Here is a 24,918-nt window from a genome sequence, read left to right on the forward strand (position 1 = left end):
ATATTAATGAAAAAATGTATTATTATCAAACCATAACCCAGGTGATTCCAATCTAGCTCGCTTTCTGTGCTGTTCGTCATCAGATTCATCACTTGGCCAGCTAATAAGTTGGGGCGTATGACTTCTTTGCCTTAAACATCAAATATATGTGCATTATGTTACGTTTCAAATACAATATATTTGATGTCAACGTATTACGCTTGTCGTACGGTAAAAACAATAAAGCGTACAACGATGGTATTTCGATACTAATGTGAACAGTTTGAAATACCGCCAGCGGAACACAATATCATAAAATAATATCATTATCGATTTTTGGCAAAGCCTTGGCAAAGACTCCTGCCTCTTAATATGCATGTAGCATCGATTGTTGAATATATACCCGTTGATACCCTTTTGGCTTTATTACTTTTATTAATCGCTTAAATGCCGCTCACTTTTCAGCCGTATTAATATATCAAAATGTCACATTTAGCGACAACAACAACTCATACATAGAACACATGTTTTTATGAGTTTGTTCCCTTAGCGATACAATCTGTTGAGTTAATTTACGCTTAAGTATATCCAGTATTTTCGTTTATTATAGAACTGAACATACAGTTCGGATCATATTTTAAAGATAAAACAAATTAAGCAAACACAAATATTGGAGCCTCGGCCAAGACTCCTGCGTCCTCTACTCCTCCTCGCCTCTATTGACTCACCTTGATATTGGTGATTCATCTTTTTTTCGTTTTCTAGTTTGATCCGAACCATCACGCGACCTGGGATCAGCTACAAATTGTGAAAGAAAACTCCTTCGCCTGTGAAAAAAAAGACTTGCTTCTACATATATACAATCGCAATCCGTTTTAAGGACAAGGTTAACACGAACATAGGCGCGTAGATGACTAAGATTGATGGAAAGAGATGATGTAGGGTAATGACATAATGAAGAGACTATGACACTGGATGCGAATAAAACTTTAAACTTCAAAAAGTTGTGATTAACCGACCCTGCTGATTTGCCTGTCGTTCGTTTTCGAACAGACTGGGAACAATCACGTGACCTGTGATCTGTTAAATATGCCGCTTGTGGAACAGGACTCGTTCGCCTTAAAAAAGGAAATTATACAAAAACATGTTTCTAGAATCGGTATAGGTCACTTTCTAACAGTGGTACAACTAAAACGAGTGCACTGTAGTGTTTTTGTTTATAAATCATTTATGACGGCTAGAACTTTCCATGAAATTGTAAATTTGTCTTATCTGTATGTTTATACTTGTGACCTGTGGTGTTGTGAAGAACAGAAATACATAAAAAGGATTGGCATCGATACTCGTTGCATACAATTATCAGTACATCGCACATCAATGTCAGCGATTGATTAATTTTTTTTAAAGGGAATACTAATACTAATGTTTTCAGTCTTGAATACTACCAGCAGAACACAATGCCTATAATTGATTTCACAATTAACATTCTAACCGCCGAATAAATCTCACCAAACTAAATATTAACTTATTAACTTAAAAGATATTATTATTAGACCCTGACACTGGTGATTCCAATCTAGCTCGCATTCTGTGCTGTTCGTTATCAGATTCATTACTTGACCAACTAATAAGTTGGGGCGTATGACTTTTTTGCCTAAAAATCACATTCAAATGAATAAATATTTTACGTTTTATACTTCATATTAATATAAATTCATATATTAATTTTATTTTCGTACAATGAACTCTGTAGAAAAATAAAAAGTATGTATAAAAAGTGTATTTATATATTTGTCATTTATTTATATATTTATCATTTATTTAAGATTTTTACACGCGACGATTAGGTGTTAAATAACAATTACATAACAGAATACTGACATAACAAATGCCTTTACTTTATCCAAAGAAATATTTGTATCGCTAAACATAAATTTCAACTAAATATCTTGTTGCAAACTAAATGTCAACGCTGGTACATGCGTTGCGCATAGTAAATGGCTTGTAAAAAAGTCGGAACCCGTTTAATTGCGATCATAAAATAAATATAAATAAATAAATACAAACAAACATACAATAAGTTAAGAATACAAACTTGAAACATTTTAATTTACCATAAAGCATGTTATATTTTGAAGCGTTTAAAAAGCGTCTTCATAATTAATATTAATGAAAAAATGTATTATTATCAAACCATAACCCAGGTGATTCCAATCTAGCTCGCTTTCTGTGCTGTTCGTCATCAGATTCATCACTTGGCCAGCTAATAAGTTGGGGCGTATGACTTCTTTGCCTTAAACATCAAATATATGTGCATTATGTTACGTTTCAAATACAATATATTTGATGTCAACGTATTACGCTTGTCGTACGGTAAAAACAATAAAGCGTACAACGATGGTATTTCGATACTAATGTGAACAGTTTGAAATACCGCCAGCGGAACACAATATCATAAAATAATATCATTATCGATTTCAAAAAAATAATTATAACAGCCCGAATAAAAACTCCATACTAAACATTGATGATACATATTTAAAACATGTGTCGTAAAAGATAAGCCTGTGTAGTCCGCATAAGCTAATTTAGCACGATAGGTTCTGCCTAAACTGGAATTTCGTCAAGAAGACCATGCCTTTAAACGAATAAAAAATGGTAAAAGCGTGAAGTTGCCAAAAAGATTATCAATATCAGACCCTGACAATTAGAATTCCAAATCGTACTATCTTTCTTGATTGTTCGTCATCAGATTCATCATTTGACCAGCTAATACGTTCTGGCTTATGACTGCTTCGCAAAGATCAAACTACCTGTATTTATATATTATTACTTTTACATGTTTCACTATGAATTTAAGCCTCTCGTAAGCCTCCTCAACCCTCAACTATGAATTTAAGCCTCTCGTAAGCCTCCTTAACTATGAATTTAAGCCTCTCGTAAGCCTCCTTAACTATGAATTTAATCCTCACGTTAGCCCTCCTTAACTATGAATTAAAGCCTCTCGTAAGCCTCCTTAACTATAAATTTAAGCCTCCCGTAAGCCTCCTTAACAATAAATAAGCCTCTCGTAAGCCTCCTTAACTGTAAATTTAAGCCTCCTTAACTATGAATTTAAGCCTCTCGTAAGCCTCCTTTACTATCAATTTAAGCTTCTCGTAAGCTTCCTTAACTATGAATTTGAAGCCTCTCGAAATATGATATTGTTTTAAGTAGCTTATAAATGGACATAACACCATGTTGGTGTATGCAGAATATATACTTCAGAACACATCGATTTGTAAAATTCAAATTGACTGTATAAAGACAATTCATGAAAGCTAAGACGCTTCACCTTTTTTTCAATCTCAATCTTTTCTTTGTCATTAACGTCGAAGGTGAGATGGTTGCTCTTCGGTTGATACCCGTGTTTTCTTTGTATGATCTATCTTCTAAGGTGGTCTGAATTACTGTTTTTCGAATTTTCCCTTGACTCTTCGACCCAGTCGGATGCGAGATAGTTGCTCTTTGGTTGGTTTCAGTATTATCTTGGTATGATCTATCTTTCATGAATGTGGTCTGAACTGACGTTGTTCGTCGGGTGCTTTTGTTCTGCCTTGATGTTCGCGATGAACGTATCTCCTCTACAAATTCCACAACTCGTCGCTGTGATATTTCACTTATGCCTGAACTTATGGGCCTGTATAAAAAGAAAAGAATCATACGAAAAAGAATAAATTTTAACAAAAGATCCTGAATATTTCAATCGTATTTTTCTGTATCAGCTCATAGCTAGTATTTAAATATAACATTAAGCTCATAAATACGTTTGATACACGTATAAGAATATTTCCAAAGATACACTCATAGTTATTTATTTATCAATCAAACTCTAAACAATTCATACTTGTGGCATGACAACAAAATTGTATAAAAACGAAAAACTGTTGATACACATTTGCAAATCACATTTTTTTTTTTTGATGATGATGATGATACAGTCTTTTCACACCTTTATATAAATACAAGAAAAGAACAATTTCGAACTTCAAAAGCTACCAAATGTATTATTACAAATCAACGTTCAAATTTCACACAGATCCGTGCAAATGCCTATCTACTATCAATTAAAACGAGCATAATTATGGAACAGTTTTTGGTTGATTTTAACTGTTTTGTACGGGATCTAGGTATTTTATTGGTTAGCTCAAATCAGTGTCAATATATTTGCATAAGAGATTTTGACGTAATCAATTTAACCGTTCACGAATGGAAAATATATTTGTTTTATGCATGCAATACATTACAAAACAGACAAAAAAAACACAAACATTCGGACTTTTCGTGGTAATAACTTATAATATTAACACTGCATTGCATGACATAAATTAAGCGATACTGGATTGAATAAAAGCTCTTGGAAAATATTAAATGAATAACAATAATAGAACACATGAGTGTGCAAAAATAAATCAAACTAAAGTGTTGGATCGTGGCTGTAATAGTTCATCCTTTTAATTTACAGTTGACACATGACCAGCATTGCTGAGATATAGCCCAGACAAAAACGCACTATGAACTAATGTTAGCAATGTCAAAGTATATAGGTCTGCGACAAGTTTCCCACAGAAGAACATGCTGGTCATATGTAACATTTCTCGTGAACCTATCTGCAAATGTAGTTGAAATTCTAGCAAGTAGCATACGCTAGACTGGACAAGCTGGCAAAGAACGGCATACCGCATAATAAAAAGATGTTTAAAAGTTCACAATTCTGAGCAAAATCATTGGAGCAGAACGTCATGCACACCTTCATGTGCTTATTTTATAACAAGTCTAATTGTCAAAATATTTCCTAAAATAATTACAGAGAGTTGGATCGGACAATAATTCAGAAAGAACATAGTAATTACAGAATTTCACAATTGTTCTTAGAACACAGAGACAAATAATTGAAGCCACCGCCCAAACAGTATTTACACATCCTCTTGGTGATGACGCTTTCTTTAAGGTTTCGATGAATTCTAACCAATAGTTACCTAGAGATGGCACAGGCAAATGTCATGAATTTGGCGTTATATGATAATTTCATGAATCTTCAAAGTCCCAAATATCTGACAAGAATAATTCAAGCAGAAAAGTATCAGTCGAGAAAGTTAGTTTTAAAAAGCTAGTCTTTTATTCAAGGCAAGTTACAAATTCTTTATATAATACAGTACGATACATACATGTACACAACGAAATAAAACATATACAAGAGTTGTTACAACACAGCGCCCTTGACTATTCTTGCGCGTTATTAGTATAACAGACGTTTTCTGTCAAGCACCTAATACTTTGACCAAAGACTTGGGAATTTAAGATCTTTAGAGGTAAAATAGTGCTTGTAATCTTTAATGAAAATTTATAAATTAAAACAAGAAATGTGACCATGTCAAGAAATTATAATTCCCCATTTCACCAGTTCATTTTGGCAAATTTAAATAAAGACTCAAGACTTAAACATATTGCGTAGAAATCATATTCTATGTTAACAGTTAGCTTGACCCAACTAGCCCGAAATGCAACCCCAATCTCACGGCCGTTAATCACGCGCGCCACCTCTTTTTTTAGATGCATTAATAAATGTCCAATGCTTCTTCCGAGGTGGCGCTCAGGTCCGGATGTTTCGAAATTTAATGGATAATTTTACAGGTGATTAGGTTTTATACGGTTGTTGAACATATTTCGCATTATTTTTAAAAATCGGCCAATGTAGTGCGATTCAGTGAGTATAAATTCATCCAAAGATATACAGAAACATATTATCACAACCCATTTCGAAACGCGAGGACCTTTATAAGTTGTGGCAGGGGTGCATTCGTAAAAGCAAATCTAAGTATTTTGCCTGTGTGACGAGCAAATTCCCAGCCAATTAAATCGCTCATTACCTAAAACGATTGCATTAAATCTGTACAAATTTATACGTGCACAAAAACATCGGCTTCTAGCCGATCTAATAGATAAATAAGCATTTTTCAAAAAGAAATGGAGCCAATGCCTAGGAGGTGGCGCTCAGATAAGGACGTGGCGCCAATGCACATTTATAGCTTTGTCAAAGGGAACTTTTTATGTATTGGTTTCTATTATGTTTACAGGACTTACATTATTTTTTGTAGGTTGACTACTTCAGCAAATTTGAATCGCGTGCGTTTTAAATTTGAAAAAGTAGTTTTCTAATAATATCTTGATGGATTTAAACGTTCGTCTTGGTAAGATAAAAACATTTAACATGTATTATACAAAAAAAGTTAACGGAAAAATACCGAGCTATCTTTATTTATTTGGAATGAATAGTGGGTTAAACTAAATATATGAGGCTAATTAAAATTCGTTGACCTTGGCATTTTAAGAAAGGGCCACAAATCATCGTATCAAGAAGATTTATTATCTTATACTTATTTCGTGATTTAATAAACTGTATACAAATATTGCTGTCGATGAATTATAATGATAATATTGAACATTAAGTTATTGGCTTTATTGAGTATCACAAGTTTTTGGTATATATCGTACAATATGTTTTATTTATGTTGGTGACTTCTTAATTGAGTTAATCACTTATATATTTTAAAGTGGGATTATACGATTTTGTCAAATATTAATGAATTTATATAAAATGTGTAAAAACTTATTATATATATTTCAATATAAATTAAAATAGAAGTTCAGAAGAACATGTGTCGAAAAATGCGAAATAAGCCAGATATTTAATTCTGAAATCGAAAAAGGCTGTACAGTCGAATTCGCCAGCATGTATATCATGCATGTACGATGTGAATCTAAACTTAGTTTAACGGTTCATTTGAAATTCCTGCAACGATATATATTCATACGACACACAAACACTAACTCTGGTCCTAATAAAAAGACGAATGCTTCGGTTATTGTAGGAAAACATGTTCGTCACAATCGGCTTGGGGCGCTAATTTGTCTTTGCTGCATTTTATGAAATTCGTATTTAATGTATAATTTTTCTTGCCAATTTTGTGTTATTGTAACATATTTTATCAATATATTACAATTTAACACAATAAAAAAATCGTATAATCTCGCTTTAACAATGCCCACTACTGCGCTGCTTTGAAGCCATATATTGGACCTTTGACCTTGAAGGATGACATTGACCTTGACATTTCACCAATCAAAATGTGCAACTCCATGAGATACACATGCATGCCAAATATCAAGTTGCTATCTTCAATATTGCGAAAGTTATGGGCAATGTTAAAGTTTTCGGACGGACGGACAGACTGACTGACAGACAGTTTAACGGCAATATAACACCCTACCTGGGTATAAAAAGCACATCTTATTTATTATAGAATCTGTTTATGTATTGTAAAGATTTGGGCCTTGGTATGTACGTTAAAAAATAAATTCAATATAACAAATAACATTATCTATCAAATGTACGTCATGTGATAATGTCATTGCGATACGACTGTTAATTGATAACATCCTGCATTGGTGCCACCTCGTATAATTAGCTTCATCTACTAAGCATTGGCTCCATCTATTTTGGAAAAATGCAAAATTATCTACTACGTCGGCAAGACGCCAATATTTGTGTGGATGCAGCATCTTATGTATGTTGAACGCAATCGTTTGATGCCGTTAGCGATTAAATTGGGTGTAAATTTTCTCGTCACACAGGAAAAACTCATCGAAATGCTGTTAAAACTCCACCGTGCCACAACTTATAAAGCGGGTCGCGTTTTTAAATGGGTTGAGAATGCATGTTTCTGTACATTTTTGGATGAATTAATATTCGTCGAATCGAACTACATTGCCCGACTTTAGAAATAATGCGAAATATGTTGAAAAAAAACAACAACATATAAAACCTAATCACCTTGTAAAATTATCAACAAGGGACAAAATTGTCACAAAACCAGGTTTTCATTGTGAAAAAAAAATCTGATAAAGGGAGAAAACTCAAACTGAACTTTTGAAATGACCAAAAAAAAATAACCCCCTTTGTAAGTTTTTTTTTTTTTAATCTATTTTTAGTCGTGGCGACCTTGACATTGAAGATATTGACGTGATTCTTTCGTGGGACACACCGTCCCATGATGGTGAACAAATGTGCCAAATGATTTTAAAATCTCACAATGAATGACATAGTTATGGCCAGGACAAGCTCATTTATGGCCATTTTTGACCTTTGAACTCAAAGTGTGACCTTGACCTTGGAGATATCGACGTAATTATTTCACGCGACACACCGTCCAATGATGGTGAACAAATGTGCCAAATGATTTTAAAATCTGACGATGAACGACATAGTTATGGCTCGGACAAGCTCATTTATGGCCATTTTTGACCTTTGAACTCAAAGTGTGACCTTGACCTTGGAGATATCGACGTAATTATTTCGCGCGACACACCGTCCAATGATGGTGAACAAATGTGCCAAATGATTTTAAAATCTGACAATGAACGACATAGTTATGGCCCGGACAAGCTTATTCCGCCAGCCCGCCAGCCAGCCCGCTAGCCAGCCAGCCAGCCAGCCCGCCCGCATTCGCCAATCTAATAACCAGTTATTTCCTTCGGAAAACCTGGTTAATGAAAGTTGAAAACATCCGGGCCCAAATTACTTTTCTAATGACCTGGTGATAATTGTTTGGCATATGGAGCGGATATGAGTATGTCTAAAGATGAAATTATTCAACGTTTATTCGGTCGATACACTAAAATAAAATGCGTGGTAAAATAAAATGTACTTTGAAACATGTTAACCTCATAAACCATAATGTCAATTCGAAACCCTGATATGCTTTATTGGACGGTGTTTTAGTTTTTTATTCAGTTAATAATTCATAAATAGAGTATGACCAAAAATAGGGACGCATGGATGTGAGAAATAAATGACAAACGTTATGCTAATATTTGACGCTTGCTATTTTGAACTACGATTACAAAGGGAGAAGTAGAGCGCCGTGTGTTCCGTAAATTGGAGACTAAGGACGCAGTGACACAATGATTGTAGACTAAGGACGCAGTGACACAGAGATTGTAGAATAAGGTCGCAGTGACAAAGAGATTGTAGACTAAGGACGCAATGACACAGATATTGTAGACTAAGGTCGCAGTGAAAGGTTTGTAGACTAAGGACGCAATGACACAGATATTGTAGACTAAGGTCGCAGTGACAAAGAGATTGTAGACTAAGGAAGCAATGACACAGAGATTGTAGACTAAAGCCGCAATGGCACAGAGATTGTAGACTAAGGCCTCAGTGACACAGAGATTGTAGACTAAGGACGCAGTGACACAAAGATTGTAGACTAAGGACGCAATGACACAAAGATTGTAGACTTAGGCCTCAGTGACACAGAGATTGTAGACTAAGGACGCAGTGACACAAAGATTGTAGACTAAGGTCGCAGTGAAAAAGAGATTGTAGACTAAGGACGCAATGACACAGATATTATAGACTAAGGTCGCAGTGACAAAGAGATTGTAGACTAAGGACGCAATGACATAGATATTGTAGACTAAGGTCGCAGTGAAAAAGAGATTGTAGACTAAGGACGCAATGACACAGATATTGTAGACTAAGGTCGCAGTGACAAAGAGATTGTAGACTAAGGACGCAATGACACAGATATTGTAGACTAAGGCCTCAGTGACACAGAGATTGTAGACTAAGGACGCAGTGCCACAAAGATTGTAGACTAAGAACGCAGGGACACAGAGATTGAAGACTAAGGACGCAATTACAAAGAGATTTTAGACTAAGGACGCAGTGACAAGGAGATTGTAGACTAAGGACGCAATGAAACAGAGATTGTAGACTAAGGCCGCAATGACACAGAGATTGCAGACTAAGGACGCAGTGACATAGAGATTGTAGACTAAGGACGCAGTGACACAGATTGTAGGCTAAGGACGCAGTGACAAAGAGATTGTAGACTAAGGACGCAATTATAGACTAAGGACGCAATGACACAAAGATTGTAGACTAAGGACGCAGTGACACAAAGATTGTAGACTAAGGACGCAGTGACAAAAAGATTGTAGACTAAGGACGAAGTGACACAGAGATTGTAGACTAAGGACGCAGTGACACAAAGATTATAGACTAAGGACGCAGTGACACAGAGATTGTAGACTAAGGACGCAGTGACACCGAGATTGTAGACTAAGGACGCAGTGACACAAAGATTGTAGACTAAGGACGCAGTGACAAAGAGATTGTAGACTTAGGACGCAGTGACACAGATATTGTAGACTAAGGCCGCAGTGGCACAGAGATTGCAGACTTAGGACGCAGCGACACAAAGATTGTAGACTAAGGACGCAGTGACACAGAGATTGTACACTAAGGACGCAGTGACACATAGATTGTAGACTAAGGACGCAGTGACACAGAGATTGTAGACTAAGGACGCAGTGACACAGAGATTGTATAATAACGACGCAGTGACACAGAGATTGTAGACTAAGGCCGCAGTGACACAAAGATTGTAGACTAAGGACGCAGTGACACAAGGATTGTAGACTAAGGACGAAGTGACACAGAGATTGTAGAGTAAGGACGCAGTGTTAAAGAGATTGTAGACTAAGGCCGCAGTGACACAGAGATTGTAGACTAAGGACGCAGTGACACGGAGATTGTATGCTAAGGACGCAGTGACACAGATATTGTAGGCTAAGGACGCAGTGACAAAGAGATTGTAGACTGGCTAAGGATGCAGTGACACAGAGATTGTAGACTAAGGCCTCAGTGACACAGAGAGTGTAGACTAAGGACGCAGTGACACAAAGAATGTAGACTAAGGACGCAGTGACACAAAGATTGTAGGCTAAGGACGCAGTGACACAGAGATTGTAGACTAAGGACGCAGTGACACAAAGATTGTAGACTAAGGCCGCAGTGACACAGAGATTGTAGACTAAGGACGCAGCGACACAAAGATTGTAGACTAAGGCCGCAGTGACACAGAGATTGTAGACTAAGGACGCAGTGACACAAAGATTGTAGGCTAAGGACGCAGTGACACAGAGATTGTAGACTAAGGACGCAGTGACACAGAGATTGTAGACTAAGGACGCAGTGACACAGAGATTGTAGACTAAGGACGCAGTGACAAATAGATTGTAGACTAAGGTCGCAGTGACAAAGAGATTGTAGACTAAGGACGCAGTGACACAGAGATTGTAGACTAAGGCCGCAATGACACAGAGATTGTAGACTAAGGAAGCAGTGACACAGAGATCCAACGCGTTCCTGTAATACCAGCATATTACGTCTGATTTATTTCCACCAAACTGTTTCCAATAAATAGTAAAATAGAGGCAAAAGCGATCTCTGGACAACCACTGACCACAATAGTTGTTATATTGGGCACATTCGAAAAACATGTGTGAGTATGCAACATTAAGCAGACTTTTACTAACCAACAACTTTGCATGAATTGAACGCTATCTGTTCTGGTGGGAATAGTCATCAGGTTTCGATACGTTGATGCAGGTGAAAGACGCGGGACAATGCGGGACGTAGGTGCAGGCAATGGAACGACACTAGAAATAAACGCGTTGAGTCTAGTGGTTCCAGGCAACCAATGTTTCATGTATGGCCATACATCGCCTAGCATAACGTTACATGACGTTAACATCTAGATTAATTACCTTGTCAAAGTATCGTTTTTGCAATAATGTTCTTGTCATAAAGTAAACGTTATTTATGTGTATATCTAGTACATCGACCAATAGAATAAGCTTAGAACCATATTCACACAATATACAACTATTTTATCATACATATCCATGTTGTCCTTGAATTATCTTTACTCGAGGCTGCTTTTACCGTTTAGATACAATTTTAAAAAAATTAAACAAGCTTTTAATTGACCCTACAATAATTAAACCAGTTTTAAATGTATGTTCTCTTTGTTGTTTTTTGTTAGTTTTGTTTTCAAAAATGAATCGGGAGAGACTATTATGGTCAAAATATCAGAATATTGAAGGAATTTCACTCGTGTAAGACCGCCATCGTTCAGGGTACGTTTGATGTACGTTTCACTCGGGGAACCAGACAGCTTTAACATTGAATACATGACCCTGTATTATAACAATTACACTTCGTTACGAGTATTCAGGTAAAGATAAACCTTAAACTTCGGCTTTTGCAGTCATAATCAATATTTATTGACTGTAATTGTTTAATTTACAGTTTATGTTGCAATAAAATTCTTCATTACAACTTCATACAAACATTGCTTTTGCTATTTAAAAGCGAACTCTTAAAAAAATACTTCAGCTGGTGTGATAACGACCTGGTATGCGTTCTCGTCATATTGTATATCCTAAAGTCGGCAATTGGCCTTTCATTGTGGAAACAAAGGTGTAAAACATACGGAAAAGTGAAATGTTTACTATAATGACAAAGCAATCTACCCAATGCCAGTGTTTTGAAACTATGTCTCAATACTCCTAAGTCATTGTACGGACCGCATTTACCAACAACCGATTTGGTTTACATTTACATTTCATGCAACAATAATACGCATAAACTTCCATCAAAGTCAACCTTCGTATTGGTTTTGAATACCCTTCGACAATTATTGACCCAAACACAAGTCTGCCCTCGAACTGTGAATCAACTTTTAGTCGAAATCTTTCACATTTAATTAGCTTTCCACAGTTTTCCATAGTTTTTACCAGGCATAGAATTAGGTGCTTTTGGTAAGTTCCAGTCAGTTTGACTACATGATTCCCGTACGAATCCAATACACATCATAACAAATATTTATACGATGTTCGTTTAACCTACTTCTAAGGGCTTTTTCAGTTTTTTTTCTCAGAAAAGTGTTTCTAACCACAGAACGCGGGGCAACCTGTGTGCCATGTTATGGAAATGGAGAATAAAAACATAAAACATGAAGATATTAAAGGGCCTAGCAAGCCTCTGAAACCTGCCCCAACTATTTCATCAAATAATTAAATCTACATTTTATTTGACGACAAACGACCACTTCAAACTTTTAGAACAAAACGTATTTAAACTCATTTATTCGTTGATGTTTAATATATATAACAACAAACACTCATGTGGAGATATAAAATTATAGTTTTTCATAACTAAAAAGTTTATTTAAATAGTGTTTATTTCTTGTCGACCTATTTCTAAAACGGCAAAGAATAAAACAGAACACTTCATTTATCACAAAGATACAAGCGTATCTTAAACATATTTACATATTGCACTCCTCGTTTTTCTGCAGCTGAACAAGCCAAGCAGTGGCCTCAATCATGTATTTCTCTCTTTCCATGATATCGGTCAGTTTTCCCTCCTCCGCACTGCTGGTACACAGCACTATGAACTTGCTGTCCTTCTTGCGCGCTCTCCCACGCATCTGCACAAGCGCAGTGACAGTTTTGGGCGGGTACATGCTGATCACGCGGTCACATTCCGGCCAATCAACGCCTTCCTCTGCGACCGATGTGGCGACGACCACCTACGTAGAGAAGAACACCAGAGTTTCATATTGATAAATCAAAATAACGTTCCAAAATCTTTACTTATATGCTTAAACAAAATATACAATTCGCGTAGAAAGAAGGAAATCTGGCACAAGCTGAGAAGGGTTGACATGTTTATTGTACATAGACGACAGTGCCAAAGAATATCAAAACAAACGTTTCGTTTTTCGCTTTTAATTCTTACAGATTAAAAACTCCTACATTCAAAATACTTGTCATATCTCGAACATATTCAGCAAGTGAATTGTTAAGTATACACCAAATATGTAGCGTTTTAAAAACTCGTGAAATTGTTTGTTAAAATAATTCAGAAAATAAAGACCAATTCGTCTGATAAGAAAATTACTCAAATACATAAAATGTTCAAATACGAGTTATACCGGTAATGTCAAGAATTAAAATGCATGTATTTATAACACTATATTGAATTCACAAGCATAACAGTTTTGGATTTACACTACAAACGCAAACATACCCAAAGTATTAAATGACGTTTCAAAAACTTGCCTGATACTTGTTCTGTTTTATTTCTTCCAAGACGCTCTTCTGTTGCTTGACACTCATTCCCCCAGCACTGGAACCTGTCGATCCGTGGCCTACCATTGTGGTAGTGAGTAGCCCCGCTCGCTGCATACGCTCCGACCGCTACATAGAATGGTATACGCGAAAATGTATCTCACACACATGTGTACAAATACTTAGACCGTTCTCATATGTTTCAATGGACTCAAACCATTTTCAAACTCGGCCAATGCGTTATTCGAAAAAGAGTCTGAGCGAGTGCAAGTTTCAAGTATGTTAGACAAAAATGTGACCGTTTTAGTTTTCATAAGGTTTTACAAAAGCCATATATGGAAAATTGCCCAACTCTGACCCCCCCCCACCCCCCTTCTGACACGCGTGTTTTTAGACCTTCTTGCATACATGTTTCATGCATGCAAACACTGGCTTGTCACAATGACATACATCTTTGAATGGGGTAAAACTTTTATTAAACAACCAACACTCGAAGCCCTAACAAACATATTCCACGCATCGTGCATGCAAATACTGCCATATGTTCTATATGATGACAATGTAATCAACATTTCACTTGAAAAGTTTTAAGATAATAAACAAAACGCATAGCCCTTACATTTATGCGCCGTCAGTGCAAATACTGGACATTTGTTAAGGATAAAGAACCTAGTAAACAACCAACAATGTTACATTAAAAAATCTCATTTTAAAAACGTTCAAAAAGTAAGTTGATTAAATGGAATTGTAAAATAAAGAATTTAAACAACAGAATATAACTTGAAACCAATTAATTAAAATTCATCATCATTTTTCCTTAATTGTTTATTATTGAAGTCAAACTACACATGATAAGGACTGGTATCTGCCGAACTACCTAAACTTAGTTCAGTATAAAATCAAACTTTACGTGAGATTAGAGATCAGTTTCCTGACATGCCATAAATAAGGGATTGGAGGTCAACTCACTTCAAGTTACAAACAGTTGTTTCTCCCCTAAGTAATTTCCATCAAACAGTCATGTTATTGCCCGAAATGTTGTATTTTCTTAAGTTTATTCAGATAGGATATAAAAACGTTTCTTGTTATTTATCTACAACAAATAATCATCACAGCATAATCGTCATTATAACCATCATTATCATCTGAATTATCATTTTAATCATCTTCAAAGAGAACCGACTTTTGGCAATGCGTCAGAAGAAATACTATAATTACTGAATAAAGACCATGAATGTTATATACTATGCATTAGATGCATTCATAAGAAATGTTGCTTTTTCCTTACAAGTAATGCTTCTCTGTATAAACAAGGATTTCTTAACGGAAGAGCAAAGCTTATTTGTCAATTTCATGCTGACAAAAAAAGCAAGTGCTCATGAGATTCGTATGGTTCACATTTACCATTAAACCAATATTTCCCAAATCTCTGGCGATATTTTTTTTCAACAAACCAGAACCATTTGTTAACTAGCCCTGGATATATTTAGAACATAATATGGCGGCCATGTTTCTTTTCTACGGACCGGGGTTCTTTCCAAACTTGGCCGAACAAGTTGAACAAGTAGAGGACTTCAAGCAAGTTCGATGAAAATTGAACATAAATGTGACTTCTCTAATGTTAACAAGTTTCAACTATAGAAGTAAAGCCCGCCCCATGGCGGGCGTGTTTTTCAACGGACCAAACCCAGTGTCGTATCATTATATCATAAAAACAACCGTTCTGAAAATAACCTCATGATTAGACCCAAAATCTGACTTCTAGAGAAATAAAAAGTCATCGAAATCACAATAAATAAAACTGCCTCGTCTATTGTCTGCCGGTGTTTTTCAACGCACCGAAATCGTTTTCAAAGCTGATATAGCATTAGAACAAATGTTCTGAACAAATTTCGTTCAATGGACTAAAATACAGATTTCTAGAGTGAACTCAAGCTTTATCTTGAGTTTGACCTAGTGACCTATAGTTTACCCCGCGTTAACCAGTTTCGAACTCAGTTGAGATATTATTAAGACAAACATTCTGACAAAGTTTTATGAAGATTCGACCATAAGTGTTGTCTGTAGAGTTTAAACAAGGTAACATGTGGATGACAGACATCGAACGAACATGGACGAACGACGGACAAAGGCGATTGCAAAAGCTCAAGATGAGCACGTTGTGCTTAGGCGAGATAAAAATCCGTATATAGCAAAATGTTACGTAACTCAAAACGGCTTCGGAATTTATCCGCTTTCATGATTGATTATGCTGAAAATGACCCAATAGCAAGCGAACGAATAAATCGCAAAAAAAACAATAATGCATGCTAGGTAGTCATACCTTTAGCAGGTCTGTCAAATGGAAAGCCGTGCCCCTTTGTTGGACCAGCACAAGTGATATGGTATTACCACCAGAGAATGAATCGTCACGTTCGATACCGGTCAAAATGTCGATCAAATGTTTGACGTGATTATCGAGCGGCATGTTCGGCATATTCACTGGAGGGGATTCAATGAAGAATAGGTCCCTGTCACACATTTGCAATTCAACTAGCGTCTCGGTTGGAAGGCCGATTGATTTGGCAAAATTGAAGTTTGCTTTTCCAAGTTCATCGAGATCTCTTAGAGCACAATAAACGCCACCATCCAGCAGACTGCTCCGGGCCATACAGACCCCTTGTGTGTGAGATCTAAGCATGGAAAACTCAACTTCTTCGATATTGCTGCTTGGCTTAATGTCATTCAAGCTGTTCTGAATATTATCTAGCTCTTTGGAAACAAAATCATCAGCTAACATTCGTATCACAGCTTCTGCAGTGCCTGGTTTCAGTTTTTTGTCAATGGCCACGTAAATTCTTATATCCGACACCTCTGCGAGTCTTAGCACACAGTACATGATGTATATATTGAGTTCCTTGCTAAAGCTCTTCTGAAAACCAAATTGAGAGTCTTGGTCCGAGTCCTCTTCACCATCCATCGGTGTCCGTGTTTCCATGTTAGCATTCGACTGATAGCTCTCTAGAGTGGCTTTACACTTGGGCTCCTCAACAATGCTCATGCGCGCCTGGCCTAAGTTTTCAACAAGTTTCACGAGCATTCCAAAGCTTTCCTGTACATTCTTTTTACCAGCCGGTGAAGCGGTCAGAGCCAATACCTTTGGTTTAATTGTGTTTCCTTTCCGCTGATAGTTGGTCAGTAGCTGATTAAATGGATGGTCCTTATCACAATGGTGCGCCTCGTCAAATACAACTAGGCTAAAATCCTCCCAACGGACAATACCTTTGTCTAACAGATTTTGACAAAACGCTGAAACATGAATTTGAAATCAGTTATAAAAATACTTGAAATTAGTACCTGTACGAATATATTTTTGCGATTACGGGTCTGTGAGATACTACACGTTCTATTTTACTTCATCAATGACTGCCTTCACAATTACTGAACATTATATTGTCACAGTAAAACACATGCATAGCAGCTTTGAGCAGTACAAGTAGTATCGAATCTTACAGTATACTACCATATGTCTCTTGATCACTGATTTGAATGTGGGTGGTAAGCATAACCATATGTATTGAACTTTGTTAGACGATATGATAATACTATAAATGTTACTCCGCATTTGAAAGGTCAATTCAGAGCATTGATAGTTTCAGTACCATGGCTTGAATAATTATTTTATCGTTTACATAGGTTTACCTGTTTGAAAAGTTAAACAGTTTGTATACACACCTGCCGTCACAACAATGACGTCATGTTTCCACAGAGGTACGCCACCTGTCGACTGTTGACCCATACAAAGGGCCGCAATGCGTAAGCGTCTTTCTACAAGCTCTGTGCAGTCTTCTGTTTCATCATTAAATCTGTATGAGAATGTGAAACGCATTGAAAATCACTAATTATACTCCGTAAACTTACCTTCTTATCAATCGAGCAGATTTATTCACCTAGTGCATGGCATTGAACATTACATTCTCTATTACACATATCTTATTAAAACAGACCGTCAAAACGTCACCCATCTATATAATGCGCAATATAATGCGAGGCAAATGTGTTACGAAATGTAGTGAAATAAATATTTAAACAAGTAGACTAATGTGTTATTACAACGAATTGAAATGAAACATTACAATTTAACAAATCGCACATTTCATCTCGTTAACAAGCAACACAATGTAAACACAAACACAATATACATATTCACGTACCTGTAAAACGATCTTTCTCCAATCTCCCTTTGGATGTATTTCGACTGTTGCAATACGAGAAGCACTTTGTCTACAAGGAACAACACATTCCTCGTTGGAAACTTCTCAAGCATCGCGCTGATCGTCATCACTGATACCAATGTTTTACCTGTGCCTAAAATTTAAAGTGACCTTCTTAATGCAAGTTTAACATCACGTATATTAATAGCTTTCCCATCATATTCTGAGAAATTGTTGTGGCCACAGGCTGATCTGGGAAGATACTGTTCGCACATGCATTAAGCCCGGTTTTTCCAGAGCGAGGCTCATATAGTTTTGCATTTCCTAAACTTCGCATTATTGTTTCCATGGTTAACGTAATCCAAAATATTAAAGGTATCAATTATTGATGAAAATTGTTACATAAAGTCATACGTACTATATCCAATAAATATTTGTCATAGAGATCGAACAGTTTTTATACTTTCGTCAAAACATGGTGTATTGAACAGAACTACCATACCCAAATTAGGATATATACAATCTAGTCATGAACGTACACTGATACTACAATATGCTTACCAGTAGGGAGGAAAACAAGAACATCATTTGCCATTGCTTTTCTGTACAGCTCTAACTGGTAGTTGCGTGGTTTACTGACGGTGTACGGAACATAATTTGATGCGAAATCCAATGCAGGCAGATGTTCGCGCACAGGGGCAGGCTCCGTGCACACTTTCGACAGATGACGCTTTCCTTTCATGTGCGCCTCATAACTTTCTTGAGTGTTCATGGGCGCCTTGCATGTGTGACAGTAGTAGTTGTGTGTAGCAGCATAGGGATTCGTACAGGTCGAGGCTTCGGTCCTTTTTGACGGATGATATACGCCTGTCGCTGCTTTAAAATTGCTTTCCTGTTTGCCAACGTTTTTGGTCCGTGTTGCGTATGCAAGGTCTGAAGGCATACCTCGTTTAACGTTACTATTTGTGCAGTTGTCAGTAGGAGACCCAGAATCTTGTTCCAAAACTTGTGCATATTTGTGCGGAAGAGCCACGCGTGTTGTTGTCACTTCGGGCTCAATTCTTGATTTTGTATAGAGTGACTGACAATCTTTAAGTTCTGTTGGCAAAAACTCTGCTGGAAACAGTTCTTCTTGTAGGAACTCGTCAAGTGGCGATTTATAACCAGCGTTTGATCTGTCCCCAATATGATCTCTATCATGTGATGCATTTTTTGAGTTCTCAGCCCATGTGTTGTATGTTTGGTGAGTTTGTATCATATGCGTCTGAAGCTGTTCAACGGTGATGGCTTTCGAGCCACAGACGGTACACTTATGCCAGCTAGTCTTGTCGAAAGGATTGCCTTTTGCTGGATGAACAGCGTCTTGTGCGTGTTTGGAACGCATGTGAATCTCTAAATGCTTGAACGTGTTTGTTTTCACACCACACGTCGGACATACACACCAAGCGGTTCGATCTGTCGATTCTATTATCGGTAGTTCACTTGAAATTCCAGCGGCCTTTCTATGCTTCGCTCCTTCTAAATGTTGCCTATAATTGTCTTCTCCAGAGCAAGGAACTTTGCATATATCACAATAGGAAACCTTAACCGGCACGTCAATTTCTTCGATTGCATGCTTCGCCTTCATATGAATGAGTAAGTGCTCAGACGTGTTGCATTGTGTATAACATACAGAGCACGTGTGCCAGATGGTTTTGTCTATCGCGTCAAAAGCACTTGTAGTCGTATTTTTCATATGTTTCGCACCTTGAAGGTGTTGCTGATAGTTGTCATAACCAGATATTGTGACACTGCAAGCGTCGCAAACAAATACTCTCTTCGATGGCTGTAGATCCGCTACGCTAACAGTGCTAACTGGCCTTCTTGTCTGTTTATGTTGTTTCGCCTTCAAGTGGTTCTTTCCGCTAACATGTTGTTGCATATGTTGTTCGGAAGTGAAATCTACCCGGCATAAAAAGCATCGTCCTGTTCCAGTTAATGTATCAAAATTGTAATCTGCAACTGGTGTCTTTTCAGCAGCTGATGTCGGTTCTTGACTTAAATATGACAAATACGATCCTCTTGGATTTACCTGCATTCCAGCATCAAAGATATTACCTTCGCTACTGAGATTGTCGTCGCTGTCCGAAGGTGAAGAGACAATCCGATGCTGAGGATAAATATTTGCCTGTGAACAACTGGCGTTTTCAAACATTGGCCGATTGGAGTTTGATAAACCATTTATTCCCGAGAGCACTAAATTATCCCTCGCGTTTAGTGGTCTATATACCGGTTCAACCGCACTCAACTTTACAGTATCATTAAAGCTTGAAACATTTCTGGCACTGACCTCGGTCTTCATTCCTTGTTTGAGAGCCGTGTCTTCTCGTTCAGTTTTCAGAAACATTCCTCCTAATGACAATGTCTGTCTCTGTTCAAGTATATCCAAAACCCCTCTTCCTCTCCCTATACCCGTCGTATAACTGTCAACTGGATTTACAACAACCCGAAAAGGAGCAGTGACCCTGCTGCTTCGACCAGAACTAGCGTCGGATTCAAACGAACTCAAACTCAAGTGACTTAAATTATCTGTTGTGGTAGATTGCATGTCTTCTTTGATCTTTCCCTCATCTGTCTCCCTGCTTTCTTGTCTTTCAAAGTTTAGGCCTCGATTGCCATGCCGATCAGATTCAAAAGGTTTTATGTTCAAATCGCTTACTGTCGACAATGTATGGTCATCAGTGTTATCGTTTCGTACCAATGGCTTGAACGCTTGCATTTCTTGCTTTACGAATGTTTCAGCACGGTCGATGTTGACATTTTTAAAACTGGAAGTACGAGAATCGCTGGTTGGTGAACGATTCTTTATATTATTGTTCTTTGTGTTTTTAGCATGTGCTTGACTTTTAAAATGATCGTCGGCACTTTCCGGCCCCGAGAAATAATTAATATTACATGCATTACAACCCAACGGCTGTACGGCTCCACTTTTCTCTGCTTCAAATCTTCCATGGTCATTTCTGTGTTTTTCTCCAATCATATGCGCATCTTGTGTTTCGGGCCCAGTGAATCCGGCATGACATACGTCACGAAATAAATCGCTTACCGATCCCAAAGGCAGATCTCGAGAATAAGCCTCGGCCCCCGACACTTGCTGACCTGTATTTTCAGTTGATTCTCTTACGAAAGTTTTGTCTTGATAATCGAGCCTACGAAAAACATTGCATCTCTCAGAATTTGTGTTGGTTGTCGATGCTGGTTTGTTGTTTCTTACGGCCCATTGCAGTGCTTTCTTTTGGTGATTTTTACCATTTAAATGACTTGATGCGTGGGATGGTGATGTTAATTCTAATTTGCACACATGACAAAAGCCTCGCTTACCATCAAAATCATATTCGTTATTAGAAGAGCGATCTTTTGAATGCGTCGAATTTGATCTCGAACTGCAATCCATGCCGCGTTGCTTTTCAACCATTGCATTGTGTCTCGGTGATATTAAATGGTTGTTCAATACATCAGCTGTGTCACAACTTATCTTACACACACTGCAATAGTGCCCACCTGAAAAAAATGAATATCGAATATGAAGGCTACTAAAAACTTAACAACCGTACATTTTGTCACAAAGAATTGAACAACCAACACTCTGCGTTGAAAAATGTCCTGATTTGTTTGGACGAACCACTGTTGTCTCTTTGAACATGCCATCTCCAGATGATGATCATCTTTGACAAGTCCATTACAATGTTTGCCATATTAATAAGCAGATTACAGTCTGAACAAATCTATTTTGCTTATTAGTTTAACATTGACTTTGAGCTTGGAACTGAAATATTAGCTTGCGCTTGCACCACCCTTGGCTTACATGGCACACACTATTATGAACAATGTTTATTTCATGTTACCAGGAAAGTATATAACAGTAACATTTGATTTATTGCACTGCTTATAAATACCATCCTAATATAAATGTCATTTAAGCGATACTGGTTTTCAAGTCAAATATTACTGTGATTTGAGCGAGACTGGTTGTCCAGTCAAATATTACTGTGATTTGAGCGAGACTGGTTGTCCAGTCAAATATTACTGTGATTTGAGCGAGACTGATTTTCCAGTTTCCGTCTATGTTCTGCGCTGGCGAAGTGCTGCTGGGCAGGGACATGTCCTGAAAACGTCTTGATGCAGACATCGCAGCTTAACGGTATGGTAGCCATTAACAAGTACAGCGACCCAGGGGGTAAGTAACTGAGAGTTCGATTATTGCAACTACAAAAAAAAGATAATCATCTTGGTATTTTATTGTTCATATTAGTTGACATGTTTTGTTTGTTATTTCATCATCAATGTATTTGATCGTGTGCTAGGTAAATGGTCATTTTCAAAGAACCTACTATAGAAGTCGACCGTTAAAAGGTATTTTTGTCCGTTAAAGTGGTAAATATCGGTAGCGATTTGCTATAGGGGCTTTTGGGAGTGCAGTCATTATCAGAGGCTCTGAGGCATTCGCATCTCTGTGAGTGAGGCAAGTCGGGCAATAAGTGACGTTTGTTATTTGCATAGACATGCCATGCCAAACAACGAATATGTGGCACGTTAAAGTGTCAAGTGTGCCGAATAAACATTTTGTTCCAGTTCATTTCGCAGAAGCTTAGGGATGGCCCATGAGAGACCTCTGAATATCAGACCATTCTCCGAGGTTAATTCGTTACCGTGATTGAAATATTCTGCTATGTTTCGATCGAATTGACTTGTAGCCCTAGTTATAGCCCGTTTTAATTTTATGATTTTCGCGTTTATTGTGATTTTTGTTAACACAAGTCTTCAATCTTTGACCGGAATTTGTTGATAAACCGTGTACACATGACTATCGAGGCGTTCGATTATTTGGGGATATGTGTCTTGCAACGTTTTGCGCAAATAACGCCATGTTATTTATGAGTCATGGCATGCTTTCGACCTGTTCGCGGCTGTCTGTGGTCGGCATTTTGAAATTGGCTAAATTTTCTTTGGGTCGGCTTGCCGGTGTCAGAAATCACGTGACCAAAGTTTGGTACTGACTTTTTATGGACCTAAACTCAGATGAATATAAACTAATAAAACAGAACAGCACAATCAGCTCCGGTGTAACCACTAACCACAAGGCAAATTAGGCGGCCGCCTAGTGCGGCAAAATTATGGGGCGGCAGTGTGGAACTTTGAGCTACCATGATACTATGCTCTTTGAGACTTGTTTTTATTAAATAGTATGCAACTATTGTAAATATAAATCGAGTAAAAATCTGAGCATAATTAAATCTAAGTTATCTATGATTGACCCCTTCAAAATTATAAGAATGCTTATTTAAGTACAACTGTAAATACAACATGTATAATGTTTACGAAACATAAAAAACACTTGTAAATTCAAACATGTTATTCTAATTTCTAAATAAGAAGATCAGTTGAAAGAAATATGCAAATCTGCATACATAATTCCATCATTCATACAAAGATAAAGTAATTAAACAAGGGCTGTTTGTAAAACATGCATGCCCCCCATATGGGCTGTCCGTTGTAGTGGCAGCCATTGTGTGAATACAATTTTTGTCACTGTGACCTTGACCTTTGACCTAGTGACCTGAAAATCAATAGGGGTCATCTGCGAGTCACGATCAATGTACCTATGAAGTGTCATGATCCTAGGCAAAAGCGATCTTGAATTATCATCCGAAAATCATTTTACTATTTCGGGTCACCGTGACCTTGACCTTTGACCTAGTGACCTCAAAATCAATAGAGGTCATCTGCAAGTCATGATCAATCTACCCATGAAGTTTCATGATCCTAGGAGTATGCGTTCTTGAGTTATCATTCAAAAACCATTTTACTATTTCGGGTCACCGTGACCTTGACCTTTGACCTAGTGACCTCAAAATCAATAGGGGTCATCTGCGAGTCATGATCAATGTACCTATGAAGTTTCATGATCCTAGGCCCAAGCATTCTTGAGTTATCGTCTGACAACCACCTGGTGGAAGGACCGACAGACCGACCGACCGACATGAGCAAAGCAATATACCCCTCTTCTTCGAAGGGGGGCATAAAAATGTTCAAAAAGTTTTGAAACATTTCAACATGTTTTTGTAATTTCTTAACTTGAACAGATTTCCATCAAAAACACAATACATGGGGTTAGTGTGTGCATGGCTATGATATTAGTCAATAAAAACAAGTTTCGCTACCAAATGTTTAGATCTTTAATGTCATATTTGAAAGTGCTTTTATCAGAAAAGTTGATTTTTCGTTATAATTAGATTAGTTTTCAGTCAAAATAATGTTTTTACTAATTAATAGCATAGTCACGCGCTGACCACCTGTGAAACACAATCCACCATCTATAAACACATTAAATAATTAAATGCACAGAAAATATACCTTTCTCAACAATTTTGAAGACTTCCGCTAAATCATATTCATATAGTCAACTTTGTAAAACCTACATTAATTATAATATGTGGAATTTCATCAGGAATTTCAAAACGAAAGTAAAAGTAGAAAGTTAATAGCAACACATCACTTGCACTGTATTTTTTAAACTAAACTCAATGTGGTAAAATGGTATAAAAAGCGTGATATAATGCATTCAAGTTATAACTTTAACGAAACTGCGCATACATTGATGCATACATTGATGCAATTAAAAAAATGTCCTAAATATCGAGATAACGAAAGTCGAAAGTCTTGCTTCTGTTGGTAGCCG

The 24,918-nt window shown here is 37.1% G+C and overlaps 1 protein-coding gene and 1 long non-coding RNA gene across 10 annotated transcripts in view; both read right to left on the reverse strand.

The window, feature by feature from the left end:
- Positions 1 to 24,915, reverse strand: part of LOC127845174 (uncharacterized) — a 30,654-nt gene extending 5,739 nt beyond the window's left edge. For 2 of the 9 annotated variants that reach the window (XM_052375938.1, XM_052375933.1), the window contains exons 1-14: positions 24,594 to 24,915; positions 22,267 to 22,445; positions 18,762 to 21,740; positions 18,201 to 18,354; positions 17,722 to 17,852; positions 16,331 to 17,295; positions 13,999 to 14,136; positions 13,207 to 13,466; positions 11,407 to 11,529; positions 3,314 to 3,658; positions 2,174 to 2,272; positions 999 to 1,097; positions 708 to 806; positions 32 to 130 (exon numbers count right to left, since the gene is read on the reverse strand). In XM_052375938.1, coding sequence (XP_052231898.1) covers positions 32 to 130; positions 708 to 806; positions 999 to 1,097; positions 2,174 to 2,272; positions 3,314 to 3,658; positions 11,407 to 11,529; positions 13,207 to 13,466; positions 13,999 to 14,136; positions 16,331 to 17,295; positions 17,722 to 17,852; positions 18,201 to 18,354; positions 18,762 to 21,740; positions 22,267 to 22,393 — 5,618 coding nt within the window. In that variant the 5' untranslated portion in view covers positions 22,394 to 22,445; positions 24,594 to 24,915. Of the gene's footprint in view, positions 1 to 31; positions 131 to 707; positions 807 to 998; positions 1,098 to 2,173; positions 2,273 to 3,313; positions 3,659 to 11,406; positions 11,530 to 13,206; positions 13,467 to 13,998; positions 14,137 to 16,330; positions 17,296 to 17,721; positions 17,853 to 18,200; positions 18,355 to 18,761; positions 21,741 to 22,188; positions 22,201 to 22,227; positions 22,240 to 22,266; positions 22,446 to 24,593 lie in introns of those variants that run through there. The other 7 variants (XM_052375950.1, XM_052375945.1, XM_052375972.1 and 4 more) reach the window with 7 other exon arrangements.
- LOC127845564 (uncharacterized) lies at positions 8,013 to 8,563 on the reverse strand. Its single transcript, XR_008033259.1, has 2 exons — positions 8,325 to 8,563; positions 8,013 to 8,162 (listed from the first exon to the last, which is right to left on the reverse strand). It is a non-coding gene; the product is annotated as an uncharacterized LOC127845564 (long non-coding RNA).
- Positions 24,916 to 24,918: the final 3 nt, after the last annotated feature.

Source organism: Dreissena polymorpha, chromosome 1, assembly GCF_020536995.1.
Source record: "Dreissena polymorpha isolate Duluth1 chromosome 1, UMN_Dpol_1.0, whole genome shotgun sequence".
NCBI classification, from domain to species: Eukaryota; Metazoa; Mollusca; class Bivalvia; order Myida; family Dreissenidae; genus Dreissena; species Dreissena polymorpha.